The sequence below is a fragment of the Perca fluviatilis genome, chromosome 8 (assembly GCF_010015445.1).
Source record: "Perca fluviatilis chromosome 8, GENO_Pfluv_1.0, whole genome shotgun sequence".
Classification (NCBI taxonomy): Eukaryota; Metazoa; Chordata; class Actinopteri; order Perciformes; family Percidae; genus Perca; species Perca fluviatilis.
This window is the reverse complement of record NC_053119.1, coordinates 36,665,953-36,683,916: the sequence shown is the minus strand read 5'-3', so window position 1 is coordinate 36,683,916 and position 17,964 is coordinate 36,665,953. Positions and strand designations below refer to the sequence as shown.

General features: G+C 41.7%; 1 protein-coding gene across 2 annotated transcripts; it reads right to left on the bottom strand.

Annotated features, from left to right (window-relative positions):
- Positions 1 to 430: 430 nt before the first annotated feature.
- lrrc29 (leucine rich repeat containing 29) lies at positions 431 to 16,807 on the bottom strand. 2 transcript variants are annotated; one of them, XM_039808365.1, is made up of 11 exons: positions 16,480 to 16,807; positions 16,107 to 16,202; positions 15,083 to 15,217; positions 13,601 to 13,780; positions 11,456 to 11,761; positions 10,978 to 11,194; positions 6,670 to 6,827; positions 6,353 to 6,568; positions 5,544 to 5,756; positions 3,781 to 3,998; positions 431 to 1,950 (listed from the first exon to the last, which is right to left on the bottom strand). In XM_039808365.1, exons 1-11 carry the CDS (start codon positions 16,531 to 16,533, stop codon positions 1,776 to 1,778), a joined length of 1,968 nt encoding a protein of 655 aa, XP_039664299.1. In that variant the 5' UTR covers positions 16,534 to 16,807; the 3' UTR covers positions 431 to 1,775. The 2 variants fall into 2 exon arrangements, with proteins under 2 accessions (XP_039664299.1, XP_039664300.1); XM_039808366.1 differs by having other exon boundaries at positions 16,107 to 16,165.
- Between the last annotated feature and the right edge of the window lie 1,157 nt (positions 16,808 to 17,964).

Here is a 17,964-nt window from a genome sequence, read left to right as displayed (position 1 = left end):
TAATGAGAAATAACTTGTTAACAAGATTTATATCCAACTATCAATCACTCCTGTATATATCTGTGCGGTACAGTAATCGCAGCTGTCTCGAATCAGATCTTGAATTCATTTTAAAACGGATCAGTTTCATAAATTGGTGCTTATGTGATGGCGGGCAACATGCTCAGTCACGGCGTGCTACACGCGGACTCACCAAGCCCTCAGTGGTGACACTGGAAGCAGCTCCAGGTCTACGGTATATCACATCTTGTTGAGTGTTTTCTGCTGTTTTTAAAAAAAAATATTTGTTATTTCCTTCTGCAGTGCATTCCTGACACACAACCCTCTGTGATAATATCATATGCGCTTTGGGTTACTTCACATGAATAAACAGTTTGATTAATACTGTCAAAGCGTATGTGTGTGTTTTGCTCACGCATAGTAGCCAAAGTGTATTTATAAAACAGCATCTTTTTATTCTTGATTTTTCACATTTACAATCAGGGTTTCCATCTGGCATAGTGCAGCATACAAAATGAATTAACAATGCACATGATAGTATACATGGGATATTGTTCCTAATTAGGTTGGCCAAGACAACAGATGAATTCAAGTTAGTTCAGTTTGTAGTGTTTTTGGTAAGCTTGTAGCATCCGGTAATAACAGCATGTCCACAGATTTTCATTGGGGGAAAAAAAAAGTGACATGATTGGTCTGCTATTTGTGGGCTATTACTCCCTTTCAATAAATTCCTTCAAATTTGAGACTCCATCTGAACGCGTGCTTATCACATCTGATAATGCTGGCAGTTTTCAAAGAACCCTTAAATTATTCAAACCATTAAGTTTGAACAGAGGCAGTTAAACTACTGACGTGCTCTAAAGGAGAAGTCATTTCCAAAAAAACGGCGAGCTCCATCTTCTGAAAGAGACCGTGCTAAATAAATCGCTTGCCGTTCATTCACCTTCGCCTCGGTATTTGGCCTTTCTCTGGGCTCTAAAAGTTGAAGTTGAGGAAACTATTTGAGGACCACTATTTTACTAAATACACATCTTTACTTCTACTTCAGCAACACACAACTGTCATTGTTAGAAAAAAATATGTCCACTGGTTTATATCAAGAAAATCAAAAACACTGATACCAAAGCTATCCATATCAAGTCTTACTTTCTTTTATTGCTTAAAAACAACAGAAATGAGCACGTTAAGGGAAAAAAACATTGTGTCCACAGCTTATCTTACAATTTTAGTCAAATTAGTTAAAACATATGAAATATAGAATTACATTATACATATTAAAAATATAATTTTAATCTTTTATGTGACAGCTTCTTTCATTTAGTTTTTGTGCCCAACCTTCAGCTGTGTTGAGTATTACGATGACTATGATGAGATACTGTTTACCTCGTAACAGACGGCAGATAGAACCGCCTTTGTTACTACGAGTAAATTCAAAATAACAAGCAAAATCTCTCGTTTTGGCGACATCTGCCGCCTCAAAAATGTGGACCAAACAACAATTCACTATAATGAGATACTGTGAGAATATTTTCTTCTTGCTGTTGGACTAAACAGTTAATGATCTTATTTTTCACATTGGTTTCAAACAAGTGGTACCTGTCTCACACTAAAGAGACCGTGATAAAAACCACTCACAGGGTGGCGTGATATCGCTCCCACTGTAAAATGAAAACTTTTCAACATTCTCTGTCAGTTCTTGTGCAAATTGCTGAAACGTGCGAAGGGCCCAACCCCGTGGAGCAGGCTGTGGTCAGCAAGTCATCCAGGACATTCAATCAGTCGTTCAGTGTAAGGGTCAGATCAAACCCACCGATGCATTTGTAGTGGACATTTTCCAAGAAGGGCAGCTGTGATTGAAGCAGGTCCACAGCTGTCACCGAGATGTTTTTGCACCTTGAGATGTCGAGTGTTTTCAGGCGGTTACAGTGCTGCGCCAGCAGTAACAAGGACCTGCGGGGTTCAGTTCAGTTCAATTTGATTTATATAGCACGTTTAAAAACAACCACAGTTGACCAAAGTGCTTAACAAGCTCCGAAAACACAAAATTGATAATATACACTAGAGCCCGACTGATAAAGGATTTTAAAGGCCGATATCGATAGAAATATTTGGTGATTTAAAAATCTGATATTCCGATATATACATATATATATATATATATATATATTTTTTTTTTATCCAGAAACGCGTAAAAAAATAAACTGATTTCCCTAACAGCAGTTATTTGTAGTTATTTATGAGTCCTCACTAAAATAATATGATAATGCAGTTTAAAAATAAACTTGTTTGTTTTACTGTCACAACAGAACAGAGGAACATAAAAATATATTAAAGTTCTGATAAATAAAATGTATAAAAATACAAACTTAAGATATGAAACTTAAAGTCCTTTGAACAAAAACACAATAACAAAAAAAGAAATCTGAGTTGCCGACAGGGAGGTTGTAGAGCGCCCTCTGGTGGACACACTATGCAACGCCAACACTCACAACACGGTTGAAGGGTGTTTTTGTCCGTTTATTTTTTAAATATTCATTTATCGGCCATTATAAATGCGGATATCGATAGTTTGGAAAATGCCTAATATCGGCCCGCCGAAAAAAGGGTCAAGGTGTCAAAGCTGAACTCGAATTGGCAGCCAACCAATAGCAGTGGGTCTTAAGCAGCGCTCCGAGCACTTCTTATATGAATAGGTAAACTATTCCAGAGGTCCCCTTTATTTTTTAATCTGGATCTGGGAGCATCGAGGAGCATCTGATTGGAAGACCTCAGTGCTTTGACAGGTGTGTGGACATGTAAAAGCTCCGATAAATAAGAAGGCGACAACCCATTTAAAATAAAATAAAAAAAGAAAGAAAAGCAATACAATACAATTTTATAATCAAACGAACAGGAAGCCAGGGTTGCGAGGCTAAAACTGGGGTTATATGGTCACGCTTTCCCGGTTAAAAGCTGAGCTGCTGCGTTCTGGACTACCTGTAACCGACAAAGAGATGACTGATCCAATCCAACATATAAAGAGTTACAGTAGTCTAACTGAGACATATAGGTATAACTCTTTCAAAATCCAAGGCTAGCAGGTAGGGCGGGAGCGTGCCTTATGTTCCCACATTTCTAAGAATTTATTTTTTCACTGAAAATTAGGCCCTATGTTCCCACCGCCCTATGTTCCCACATAGGGCAAAATTAAGCCCTATATTCCCCCAGTTTCCACATTTCTATGATTTTTTTTCCAAAATTAGGCCCTATGTTCCCATATTTCCTTTTTCATAAATTCAGATTTTATCCCCCTTTCTCCCAATATGGTAGCCAATTACACCCAACCTATTATCCAGTAGCAATGGACTACAGACAGAATGTAACCCTAACCCTAACGTAGGGCTTTTTTTTTAGATTTTTTTTTGGGGCTTTTCCCTTTATTTTGAAAGGGGATAGATATGAAAGGGGGATGAAAGATGGGGGATGACACACAGCAAAGGGCAGCAGGTCGAATTCGAACCCTGCGCCGCTGCAGGACTCAGCCAACGTGGGGTGCACGCTCTTACTGGGTGAGCTAGCGGCTGCCCCACATAGGGCCTAATGTTAAGAAAAATCTTAGAAATGTGGGAACATAGAGCCTAATTTTCAGTGAAAACAAAATTCTTAGAAATATGGGAACATAGGGCTGTGGGACCATAGGGCTGAACCCGGTAGGGCTTATCTCACAGGTCAAGAAATCAGGGATTCACCCTTAAAATCTGAGCTACAGCTACAGCAGGCATTGTATTGTACTCCACTCACCTGTCAGTGATGTTATTACAACAGGAGAGGTAGAGATGCTGCAGCCTGCGTAGGTACGGTGCAGCCTGTGCCACTCCGCGGTCACTGATCCCCGGGCAGTGGCTGAGCGCCAGGCTGGTGAGGCTGCGGCAGTGCCAGGCGACCGACGCCAAGCTGGCGTCAGTGATCTCCGGCAGCATGGAGAGAGACAGGCGGCGGAGGTCTGGGTAATGCACCACCTGAGGAGAGGAGAGACACTATTAACCCTTGTGTGGTCCTTCGGGTCCCAGTGACCCGAAGGACAACACAAGGTATGTACTTCCCTTTACTTTGTTGAGAATTGCTCTCTAAACCCTGTTTCTTGTAAAGTACGTAAGTAAAGTTTATTTCTAGAACACATTTAAACACAGTTTAAGCTGACCAAAATGCTGTACAAACAAGAACTAAGGTGCTGTATTAACCCTTGTTTAGAGAGCAATTCTCAACAAAGTAAACGGAAGTACATACCTTGTGTTGTCCTTCGGGTCACTGGGACCCGAAGGACAACACAAGGGTTATAAAAAAAAAAATAAAAAAAAAAATAAAAAAAAAAGGTATAGTACGCGATATGTTCATCCAGTACACTCTCTATTTTCAGTGTGCGGTTTAAAGTGATGGTTCGTAGTAATTCACCCTAGGGTCCTTTGCACCATGACCTCGAGCCAAACACCCCCCCAGAAGCTTTTTTCACCTGGGTCTAACATTGGGAGAGTTAGCGTAGAGTAGCGTCAGCCGCTGAATAGCTTACCGCAGGGGCTAATGGACCCACGTTTGTATCTCGTAAATGACCCCACTAATAATGCCCGAAATGATACCAAACGTCTACAAGTAGTACAAATAGGTTATGCTCTCATAAAACGATGGATTGGAAAGTTTGTAAGTACACCAGAAGTTTATGAACACTTGCCTGCTCTCTTCAGCTCTCTGTTGCTGTTGCTGCTGCTGCTACCTGCAGTTAGACGAGTGCTTAGGGCCGTCTACAAATTACTACACCGAAAAGAGATACAACAAAAATATGTATTCATTTAATGATTAAATAAGGTAATGTCTCCAAACTTACCTCAATTATTACTTGTCTCCTGCTAGTTATACTACAGCACTTACTTTAAAAAATAAGTTAAATTAAAAAATATTTTTGTTTCATCTCTTTTCGGTGTTGTAATTTGTTAACCCACGCCCTGTCTTAACGCAACAACAACAACAGAGAGCAGAAGCCAGCAGGCAAGTGTTATTTACATAAACTTCTGGTGTACTTACAACTTCAATCACGCTTTATGAGCATATATTTGTACTAAGAAGACGTTGGTATCATTTCGGCATTAATCGAATGGTAACTACGATACAAAGCGTGCGTCGTCATTAGCCCGCGCTAAGCTATTCAGCTGCTTACTCTAGCTAACTCTCCCAATGATAGCTCGAATTTCGAATCATATTCATACTCATCACTCGCGTCTTGCTCAGGGACACATTGGTTGATATAGCGCAGCGGGAATTGAACCCAAATCTCCCACACCAAAGGCACGTGTCACATCCACTGCGCCATCGCCACCCAGATTGGACAGATAGTCTAGCTAGCTTTCTGGATTTACCCTTCAGAGATCTGAGGAGCAGTATTTGTTTGGCAGTTGAGTTCATTCAGCATCGCTTACTGCACCTTTAACTCAGTTTTTTTTATTTATTTTTTCCAAATATTCTGCATTCCTGCTGCAAACTGAGACACGTGCGTCCCTCCCCCAGCCTCCCACCTGTGTGATGCTGCTGTCAGTGAGTTTGGGGCAGGCCGAGAGGTCCAGCTCCTGCAGCCGGCTGAGGGCTAAGAGCGAAGCTCCGGCCTGCTGTCTGAACTGATGCAGGTCGTTCTGGGTCACCAGCTTGGGTCGCTCCTCGAACGGCAGACGGGGAGGCTTGAAGAAGCCCATGTTGCCGAAGGTCCGGGTGAACCTGGGACCCTTGTCTCCCTGTTGAGATGAGCGCGTTGTTACAACAGCTGTGAACTCGTTTACATCTTTGCTCCTAAAAGTGCCGGTACTGGAAAGGCCCAAGCGCACTGAAAGCGGTCGACACGCACGTTTTCGAAGTACAACTGCTGTTTTAAAATGGCTGAACACGCGCCGAGCGTTACGAGGCACGTCCAACTGATTTGAAAAAGGAGGGATTGATGCGGTGGAGGATGAAGGACAAGCTGTCAATCAATCACAGTCTATACACACACTCACACAGTCCTGGTAAGAGGTCCAATCAGCCAGATTAACTGAAAACACCTGTGTGGGTGTTCAGGGCCTTTAACTAAAACCACATAACCAAAGGGAAACAAGGGAGGTCAGGAACAGCAGCACACAGCCGCAGGCAAGTCTAACGCAACCACCGATCGGGGATCTGTAATACACAAAACCTTTGCCTAAATAGCGAGCTTTTCGAATATACTGCCTGGTTCTGTGTTGTTGCCAATTCAAATCTGATGCCTGCAGTGTCCACAGGAGCATCAAACGAGGCGCATCGATTAGCGCTTTCAGTGCGATTGGGCCTAAAAACTTGTCATGTCCGTGGTTCTCACCGTCTCCTGGTCCGGCTCACATCTGGCCGTTTCCACCATCCCCAGCAGACCCCAGTCTGTGACTTCTTTGCACCAGCCGAGCCGCAGAACCACCAGCCTCTGCAGGTACGTGGCTATGGCGCGCACGGACAGGTCGGTCACATTGACGCACGATGTCAAGTCCAGCTCACGCAGAGTATCCCCAAGTAGCTGGGTGAGAGAGAAAACGGCAAGATCCTGGAGGAGAGAGAGAGAGAGAGAAGAACGTTTTTCTCCATGTATATTCCACACACACACACACACACACACACACATACTGTACAAAGACACGGACTGACCCTAATGTAGGTGCAGCTCTTGAGGTTGAGAGTCTCCAGCTGTGCTCTGGCAGCACTGGATTCCGTCAAGCCGTTCACTATCTCTGTCCCGCTGACGTGCAGACACTCGGACAGATCCAGACTCCTCAGGGACGACACGGACAGAAGGTCCGCCAGGCCTGAGCGTGACACAACATCATCACTCAGTAATAAGGTTACTAATAATGTGTCTGCTAGAGCCTCCTGCCTCTAGCAGACAGGAGGCTGGGGTTGTTCATGTGCATGGAGGGGTGTCAAATGGGAAGATATTTCACAATTAACAAACCTTTAACACACATTAAGTGGTTTTGTTTAAGCAAGTACTGGCTGGATTGCATTTATTATGAATATTCATGATCCCCAGAGAATGATTTACAGAATTACAGTGAGTTTCTGACCTTTTGTCTGGCGCCACCATCGGGTCAAATATTGCCTTTCCCTATCACCTTGATCAATGAAAAAGCATCTCAAAAACAATGGTTTGGACTTCCATGCCTCCAGAGGATGAATCCTACAATGTGTCCCAGAAGTGGAACGTCATGGATATACAGTACCTTGCGAAAGTATTCGGCCCCCTTGAACTTTTCGACATTTTGCCACATTTCAGGCCTCAAACATAAAGATATAAAACTGTAATTTTTTGTGAAGAATCAACAACAAGTGGGACACAATCATGAAGTGGAACGAAATTTATTGGATATTTCAAACCTTTTAAACAAATAAAAAACTGAAATATTGGGCGTGCAAAATTATTCAGCCCCCTTAAGTTAATACTTTGTAGCGCCACCTTTTGCTGCGATTACAGCTGTAAGTCGCTTGGGGTATGTCTCTATCAATTTTGCACATCGAGAGACTGACAATTTTGCCCATTCCTCCTTGCAAAACAGCTCGAGCTCAGTGAGGTTGGATGGAGAGCGTTTGTGAACAGCAGTTTTCAGTTCTCTCCACAGATTCTCGATTGGATTCAGGTCTGGACTTTGACTTGGCCATTCTAACACCTGGATATGTTTATTTGTGAACCATTCCATTGTAGATTTTGCTTTATGTTTTGGATCATTGTCTTGTTGGAAGACAAATCTCCGTCCCAGTCTCAGGTCTTTTGCAGACTCCATCAGGTTTTCTTCCAGAATGGTCCTGTATTTGGCTCCATCCATCTTCCCATCAATTTTAACCATCTTCCCTGTCCCTGCTGAAGAAAAGCAGGCCCAAACCATGATGCTGCCACCACCATGTTTGACAGTGGGGATGGTGTGTTCAGGGTGATGAGCTGTGTTGCTTTTACGCCAAACATAACGTTTTGCATTGTTGCCAAAAAGTTCGATTTTGGTTTCATCTGACCACAGCACCTTCTTCCACATGTTTGGTGTGTCTCCCAGGTGGCTTTTGGCAAACTTTAAACAACACTTTTTATGGATATCTTTAAGAAATGGCTTTCTTCTTGCCACTCTTCCATAAAGGCCTGATTTGTGCAGTATACGACTGATTGTTGTCCTATGGACAGAGTCTCCCACCTCAGCTGTAGATCTCTGCAGTTCATCCAGAGTGATCATGGGCCTCTTGGCTGCATCTCTGATCAGTCTTCTCCTTGTATGAGCTGAAAGTTTAGAGGGACGGCCGGGTCTTCGTAGATTTGTAGTGGTCTGATGCTCCTTCCATTTCAATATTATCGCTTGCACAGTACTCCTTGGGATGTTTAAAGCTTGGGAAATCTTTTTGTATCCAAATCCGGCTTTAAACTTCTCCACAACAGTATCTCGGACCTGCCTGGTGTGTTCCTTGTTCTTCATGATGCTCTCTGCGCTTTACACGGACCTCTGAGACTATCACAGAGCAGGTGCATTTATACGGAGACTTGATTACACACAGCTGGATTCTATTTATCATCATTAGTCATTTAGGTCAACATTGGATCATTCAGAGATCCTCACTGAACTTCTGGAGAGTTTGCTGCACTGAAAGTAAAGGGGCTGAATAATTTTGCACGCCCACTTTTCAGTTTTTTATTTGTTAAAAAAGTTTGAAATAGCCAATGAATTTCGTTCCACTTCATAATTGGGACCCACTTGTTGTTGATTCTTCACAAAAAATTACAGTTTTATATCTTTATGTTTGAGGCCTGAAATGTGGCAAAAGGTCGAAACGTTCAAGGGGGCCGAATACTTTCGCAAGGCACTGTAGACTAGCCCCAGCGGGCCTAAAGGCCTTTACACACCGGGGACGTGATTAATAAACGACACATAATGCAAAATGCTCGCCTGCGAATATCTGCCTTTGTCAAGGTTGAAAGGAGTAAGTTTGCCAGTCTCGGTTTATACTACAGAGCCTCTGTGTTGTTTTATGATCCTCATATGTATAGGTGCAACGTGATTGGTTGATGCCTGTATTCGCGGTGCAAACGCTCTGAAAAATCAATCTCGTTCCAGCTTTTTTGCCACGTAATATTTGTGTTCTGTGTGAAAGTATTCATGACAAAAACAGTTTGGAAAAATATATTGACATGCAAATTTAATTGCACAAGACCTTAAAGGGTATCTACCGTTTCTTGTTTTTATTTACCTGGACCCTATTTTCCTGTGTTTTTGTGTCTAAGTGACTGATAGGAACAACAATCTTTGGAATTGGACCAGTATCAAGCGTAAACGCTGTAACCTGCAGCCACAGAGCAGGCTGCAACGTAACCCTATGGGGCAAATGTGCACTGTGAATTTGGTCCACTAAAAGGCTCAGATTATTATTCTAAGTGTCTGACAACATTATAGAAAGGATCCCTACAGAGATAGGCCTTTTTAAAACCTCTTTAAGACCTTTGTGGTTAACCAGAACCAGCACTGAAGTCACTAGCGCTAAACCCACCAGACTCCATTTAAAAAAAACAATACTTTTATGTTTTTATTTCAACCAAAACTAGAGTTGTGCTGATTGGAAAACTGGAAAGATGACCCAAAACGGCTTTTCATAGTTTTATTTTCATTTGTTTTGACTTTGAATGTGAATGAAGTGTATATTACGATTCTAAAATTACTGTTTATTTACATGGAGTCTGGTGGCTTTAGCGAACGCGATTACGCGGATGTTTTTTATGTTGGAAAAAAAGGATCTTACTCTTTAACAGAAAGGTCGACCTCCACAGAAATCCTTTCCAAAATGTTGTCAGACACTTAGAACATTAATCTGTCTGTCAGTGGCACTTTTGTGAACGTAAATACAAGCTGGACAACTATTAACTTACATTGCAGCTTGTTTCGCCGCTGCCGACTGCAGCGATCTTGCTTAATACCGGACCAATAATCAAAGATGGTTGATCCCGTAGACACGAAAACATAGGTCCAGGCTGAAAAGGTTAAAACGTTTCACTTGAACATCATTTTTTAAATCTAAAAGGCAGACTGAAGATTTTCTATAAAATGAATAAACCCTTCTCAATTTGGACCCGATCACCTTTTCTTCAACTTGTGGTAAAATTAGCTGAGCACTTTCATTCTGGGTACAGGATACAGAATTTCATTCTTATTAAGCTTATGGCCTTTTCACTGGTGCTATAATCAGGACAAACAAAACATTTTAGCTCCACTACTGATTATGCTCTTAAGAGTAGCTGTTGATTCAACATATAAGGGCCCTATTTTAGCGATCTAAGGACACGGCGTGAAGCGCACGGCGCAGGTGCATTTAGGGCGTGTCCAAATCCACTTTTGCTAGTTTGACGGTGGAAAAAAAGGTTCCGTGCGCCGGGCGCATGGTTCAAAAGGGTTGTACTTAGTGTCTTCATTAATCCATAGGTGTGTTTTGGGCGTAACATGCAACCAATCAGAGTTGTCATCTCCCATTCCCTTTAAAAGCCAGGCGCATTTGCACCTTGGTATGATGGCGGATTTGCACAGTAATATTTTTATTTGTAATCTTTTGCGTGTTTGTGTGCTGCTGCACTTCCCTGTGTGTGTAACAAGCATAGTGTGCGCGCGCTGTGCATAAGCCTAGGCACATTTTACTAATTTGATGTTAAAACAACAATGACATGCTTTTTTTCAATGACTTTTTTTGACGTTTTTGTTGGTCAATGGCACCATCACTTCCCGCTGCCTCAAGATAGCAATACGGCAAGAATTCACCTTAACACACCTCCCTGTAAGACCAGCACGCCCATGGGCGCACAGATGAGCGCAGGTGCATTTGAAATTGACAACTGCGTCGGCTGGCTTCTAATTGCTACTATGCTTGCTATACTTGCTATACTAATGCTGTATTTACAAATTAATCTAGTCTATGATGACTTTAATATAAAGCGTGTACCTTTTTCAGTGATCCTCCAATCGCGGGACAAGGAGAGGTGTGTCAGGGACTTGAGGCCCTGCGCTATGGCCTCTACAGACCTGCTGGTCAGCTCGGTGCAGGCACTGATGCCCAGTCTCTGGAGGCTCGGCTGGTGCTTCACCAGAACCTCCATGGAGTAGTCGGTCAGCTCCTTACAGCCGTGCAGACACAGTTCCTCTAAGACCAAATCCTGAACCTGGAACAGAAAGAAGAAATTCAAAACAAGACTTAAAATCCTACAATATGGGTATTTTATGAGGACGAGCAAAGGACATGCTAAAATCATGAAAAGATTCTACATCAAAAATGAATTCTTAGCCAGTATAAAAGCAGACTATTTTCTCCCTGCACATACTGAAGTGGCGAGATATGACGTGAGCAGTTTCATTTGTAAAGAATCATTCCTGGCTGCTCAAGCAATAAAAACAGCTGTTGCAGGGACTGAAGGCATCCTGACCTGTGCGACCGTGCGTAGTGACTCAGGGGTGATCGAGGTTCTGCTGAGGTCCAGCGATACAAGGGTGGATTTCTGCTCCGTTAAAAACCTCCGCAAGTTCCTCAGTGACAGCAATGCTGAGGAATCCCTGACTGCTCCCACCGGGCACCCTCCATACGGGTCGAACTCGAAGGCGATATGGCAGCCGGCCAGCGAGAGGAGGCGGAGGCGCGGGGTGCAGCCGGTGAGCCGGTTGAAGGTGAGGTCGGAGAGGTAGCGTATGTCGGACAGGTCCAGCTCCTCCAGACCAGACAGAGCTGACCTGACCTGCAACAAAAACATGGAGTTTGACTTGAAAAATGGAGCATTACTACAGGCACAATAAAGCTGTGCAAACACAACGACAATAACATTTTAACACTGTGAAATGTTACATTTATCTGCTGTAATACTGAGGGGACTGCACGTCAGTCGCCCTCATGATTACATTTCTTATCACTGCTAATGCACTTTCTCCCCAGAGGACTAGAGATATAGAGAGATACTATGTAGGAAAAGCAGAATCTAATAGTGCTCAACAAAAGGTAGAAAGCACTGTATGTTTATTGATATTATTAGCTGGCAAACTGCGTAACACAGTGTTTTTCAACCTTTTTTGAGCCACGGCACATTTTTTACATTAAAAACATACCAAAAATGTTACAAAATGACACCTAATAAGATCAGAATCTGCATTTTTCCTTTTTAAAAATGCATCCATCGCTGTTGGAGGCTTACATCGATGATCTCGGCCCTACTGCTTACATCCTGTCACTGCCACCTTTAATTACATTGTATTAAATCAACAAGGTCATTATTGCGCTATGACTGCCACCTACTGCCACAGAATAGTATTTAATTTCTCTGCCAGTCATCACATTGCAGGCATAGATGCGCAACAATGGCAAAGTATTTGCAGTTACAAAAAAAAAATTGTTGGACCAATTAACCAATTAATTTCCCACAGCACACAGGACGATCACTAGTGTGCCGCGGCACAGTGGTTGAAAATCATTGGCGTAATAGATAAAACGGATGTAATGCCTTCATTTTATGCCTTTTTAGGCTGATTATATTTTATCAAATCTAAACAAAAAATACATACATACTAACTGCTAGTTCAAAGACATTAAATGTATAAATCACCTATCTTGCTACAGTAAGTGTCAATATTTATTTGGAAAAAATAATGCAATGAATTAGTTTAGAATTTTACATACTTAAATATGTGTTTAATAGTAGCTTGACCATAACAAATTGCATGAATTCCACTAGAGTCAAAAGCTAACATGGTAGTTTTCTTTTACAGCTAAGCTAGTTATGTTAGCTTTAGCAGGAGTCTAGCTGGGTTTTCTTTTTCCCCTCTAAGGGAACAAGTGGACCCAAACCATGCCAGCAGAATACACAACAGAGCCACCGGAGCCCCTCACTGTAGGGGCCAAACATTCAGGCGTGTACCGTTCTCTTGGCGTACGCCACACATGAACTTGCTACTTGTTATGGTGAAAGATGACTCATATGGCCATATCACTTTTATTCACATCTCTGTAGACCAGTGCCTATGGTATTAGCACCACTGAGCTCTAAAATGTGCATTCCTCTTTGTAATAAGGGGTTCATGCACTGCAACCCGACTGTTACTGTTCTTGCTGACAGTCTGATCCTTTCCTGCATTGATATTCACAGTCCCCTGAGGAAAAGCTGTGCTTGTTTTTTTACACATCGCGCTAACGTGTCATCAAATGTGCACTGTCGACCACAATTTCCGACCCTATTTACTGACCAACAATAAAACCCTCTTTTAAAAAGGTCTGTTTGGCTGTTCACATCACCTTTTAAAATGTGTGTGTGTGTGTGTGTGTGTGTGTGTGTGTGTGTGTGTGTGTGTGTGTGTGTGTGTGTGTGTGTGTGTGTGTGGGGGGGGGGATTCAAATATCAACAACCCTAGAGCAGAATCACTTGCTGCACCTTTAAGAAGTTGAAATCAAAGAATTGTTAGCTTTTTTTTCATAAAACAATTGACCGATTAATCGATTATCAAAATACGCTGGCGAATTATTTAATAGTTGACAACTAATCACTTACTCTTCGCAGCTCTACATCTCACTGTTACATAATATATAATACCTGCTGTCTGTGTTCCTCCCTGGAGAGGAAAGCCCCAGACATGAAGAGGCTGTTCAGGCCCCGCAGGTTGAGGCTGCGGAGGGAGGTGAGGCGAGGGAGGAGGGCCAGCAGAGAGGCCTCTGTTACACTGCTACCAGGCAGGGCCAAGCTCTCCAACTTAGAGCCCAAGCACAGACCCACCTGAAGAGGGAGAAAGACAATCACACATGAGGGGAGACAGACAGGAAAGACAGAAATGATCAGAATTCAAAGAGAAGATAAAAGGAACAGGTTGGAGTAAAGCAAGCAAATGTGGAAGCAATGGAGAGGTAAAGGTGGCAGGAGGACAGAGAGAGAGAGAGAGAGAGAGAGTGTGGGCAATGTGGTTTAATTTAATACCTGCTGTTTCCATGCCATAAAAATGACATATGAACTGTGTGTGATGGTTATAGCATCACCAAATTCCCTAAAATAATCCAACGCCTACATTGACATAAATGTAAACACTGGTAGGTTAAACATTGTCCTCATCTTTTTCTAGGCAACGGTTGAGATTTAACAACTTGGTTATCCAAAAAGTCCTGAACGGGAAATTCAATGCTTGCACATTATCACGCAAATACACACCCAGTATTGTGATAAAAGTCAATGAGGGTGAATTTAACAGCAACTCCTGCAGCTGCTCTGAACTTTGGACCACAGCGTGGTTAATTGTGACTGTACTACATCCTGGTCAGTTTTACAGGAAATTAAAATGATAAGAGATACCATGCAAATACTTAAGACAATGTACCTTTTTTAAAACATATTCTTGTTCCTGGCTTATACTACAATGTTAGCCATTCAGGAGGGGAGAGCTCTTTTATTGCCTGATGACAATGTGTTTCTGAGTTGAATAAAATCCAATCAACTTGGGTATGCTCAGATTTTTTTCCCCAGAGGCTTTTAGAAGCCCTCGAAGTGGGGGGGAATTCTCTGGAACAAACAAGGAGTGTGTGATCATTTGAAGTGAAAACACAACGCTCAATAAAATCAGAGTTCACGTGACAGCAGCAATATGATTTATCCAACAAAAGCGACTGTTTAAGTACAGAGGGGAGATATATTTAAACACGGACGATCAGAAATACTCCACAGTTATATGTTTCACCCATCCACTGCTGCTTCCAATGTATCTTGTTTGGCCTTGATGTACTATAAAGAGGGATTTATTTGGGGTTTATGAGGGAGCTTCAGGTGTTCTTTAGTAAAATAAGTAATAGTTCAGTTAAACAAATTCTTAAATTAAAGCTTTTGGCAATTTTACAGAAATATCTATCATGATTAAAGATGTTACTCTCCCCGCAGTCATCCAGACAATACTTATCTTCTTAGCTTTTATCTTCAGCTATGAAAAAACCCGAAATTCTCAATATGTGTCGGACGGTAACTATCTGCACGCGTGCGAACCCAAGTACGGAAGTGTTTTTTTTTTTTTTTTTTAATGGTAACAGCATACTGCACCTCCAGAAGCAGGGATCTGGACATACTGAAGCCATCGAGCTGACTGATAACCAGACCGCAGCGGGACTTTCTGCCCAGACCCCTGATCAGCTCCAGGGATGAGGCTGAAGCCGGGAAGCAGAAGGTGATCTTCCTCTGCAACAAATCAAAACACACTTACAGGGGTTAAAGTAAGAAACCATTTGTGAGCCTGAAATTCTGCCCTGGAGGAAATGGGTTACACTTGGTATTCAATAAAAGTATTATATAAATGTAAAACTGCTCCATATGCCTAAATTCAGGCATGGTGCCTGAGAACTGTAAGCCCTGGATTTAGGTCTAGTTTACTTTGCCCTCAGGCGTACAAACACTCATGCAGATCCTTCAGCAGTCACATTTCAAATCAGACAACAGCCACTAGGGCTGCACAATTAATCGCAATTTTATCGAAATCGCAATATGGACTAGTGCAATATCCAAATCGCAAGGGGGGCGCAATATTTGTTAAAGGCAGAATATGTGTCAAACCATTCGGAATCAAGCATTGTGGTGGTGCAGAGACGTCCCGGCCTACAAATCCTATCCTACAGACTACAGAAAACATCTTTGTTTGGTACAGATCCTCGCAAAATTCTCTAATCATTTGAATTTTTTAAGATTTAATATTAGTCAATGTAAATGAGAATAATGATACAAACATGATCATTCATCATATCAGTGCAATGGGACAGTGCAATAACTGCTGTGTTTACTGTTTTTTTTAGCTATTTATTGAGAACATAGAATGAATGTGATGAATGTGTATGTGCGAGATGTGCTTGGGTGAGAATGTGCTGGTGTAGATATATATATATCTCCAACAGAATTTCGTTGTACCATATACAATTATTACATTGTGAATCATATTGCAATCGCAATATCATTAAAAGTAATCTCAATTAGATATTTTTCCTCATATCGTGCAGCCCTAACAGCCACTGTGTCTACAGCTGCACAACTATTTAATATGCAGATTTATCAGGCATTATGGCCTAAAGTAAATTACCTGAGAGTCCTGACTGGCATAGTACCAGCTGCGGCAGACCAGCGAGGCTTCCTTCCTGTCTGAAGCGTGAAGAAAGCTCAGGATGTAAACTATGATCTACAGCAAGGGATAGGAATACAGCATTATATTACATTAAAGTGTATTGGTCCTGGAAGAGCTCACTTGACAGCATCTTATTAACTCAAATGACAGCATACTGTATGACTGAATGACATCCTCTGACAAGAACATCATCCACCATTGATGACTATGACTGGGTCTCTACTGACAGCTCTCATATATACTGTGTGTGACTGAAAAATATGAAGTTTGTGTAAATAAAAGAGTCTGTTCTAGCTTTTCTTTTCTTGTTTTAACCATTACATTAACTCACCTCCAGAGGCAGCTCAGGTGTTTCTATAATGTCCTCCCAATTACAGTCTTCCATCTCGGCTTCTCATTCGTCATTATAAAGAACTCCAGAACATCACGAGTGACTCAGTTATTAGCCGCTCACTAGCTAACATTATCTGCACGAGTGAAAAAGCTGTACTTTGCTACCGTTAGCGTTCAACTCGCGTCCTTCTTATACGTTAACTAATCAATTAAACGACCAATTTCAGATGAATGGAAGCCAATGGAGAGCTATGTTGTCTGCTGTCATCTCACTAAGCTACTTTACACTGTACCACAGGCTGTACATTTCCTTTGGCAGTCTGACGTCAGTCGCATCAGCTGACCGGAGAAGGGGGCGGGGGATTGTGGGACATGAGGTTTTCTTCTTCTATTCACCTTTATTCTTTGGAATTAACACCGCATGTCTTTGTTTTGACCCTGTTGTTGTACCTTTTCCAGCCCCACCACAAAGTCAGTTAGTAGTAGCCTACGCTTTGACCTAGATATATTATGGAAAATGTATTTCCCCTGCCACTGGACTTTCCACTGAGGTTGACACCGGTGTTGCGGTAAAGTCTGTACCCCCCGCGTCGGACGTAACGCTAACAGAACTAGAAATTTCGAAATGTCCCTGAAAACAGAAATTAGCTGTTTGATGCGAAATATAAAAGGGCATCATTGCAAATTAAATTCACTAACTGAAAAAACAAACACACATTGGCCCAGTTGCTAGATAGATAGATAGATAGATAGATAGATAGATAGATAGATAGATAGATAGATAGATAGATAGATAGATAGATAGATAGATAGATAGATAGATACTTTATTGATTCCCAAGGGGAAATTCAAGGTCCCAGTAGCTTAAAGACATCACCCACAACATACATCATAAACAGGATGATAAAATAACAAATACACATGAATACACATGAATAATATGATCAATAAAAGAAAAGATACTAAATAAAAAATCCACATTACATCCCTTAGTACATTCATATGGATAATTATTAAGCATGAGACGCTTGCAGTGACAGGGCAGGGACTGACCCTGTGATTCAGTAGGCTATGCATGGTGCTCTATGAGAGTGTGTGTCATGGTGGTAGTGCAAATAAGTCCAATAGTGCCAGGATGAAGTCTAGAGACCAGCATTAAATGTGTATAATATAAGAGAATAGTATTGAGTTGAATAAAGAAAACAGCAATGTGTTTAAAACCTAGGCTATTTTATACAGTCTATGGGTTAAACCAGTAACCACATTTTAATCAGAACAGCATCAAATAATTGCTTCCTCTTTAGTTTTTGCTGTTTTGATTTGTGGTAAATGAGATCACTGCCTAGACGGCCGCCCCCACTCCCCAAATTTTACTGGAATAGTTTTTTTGTATGATGATTTCATGTGAGAAATAGTTTGATTGATGTTGTGTGTCAGGCCTTTATTTTTTTTTACTCTAAATGGTCAATAAAAACTATACAAA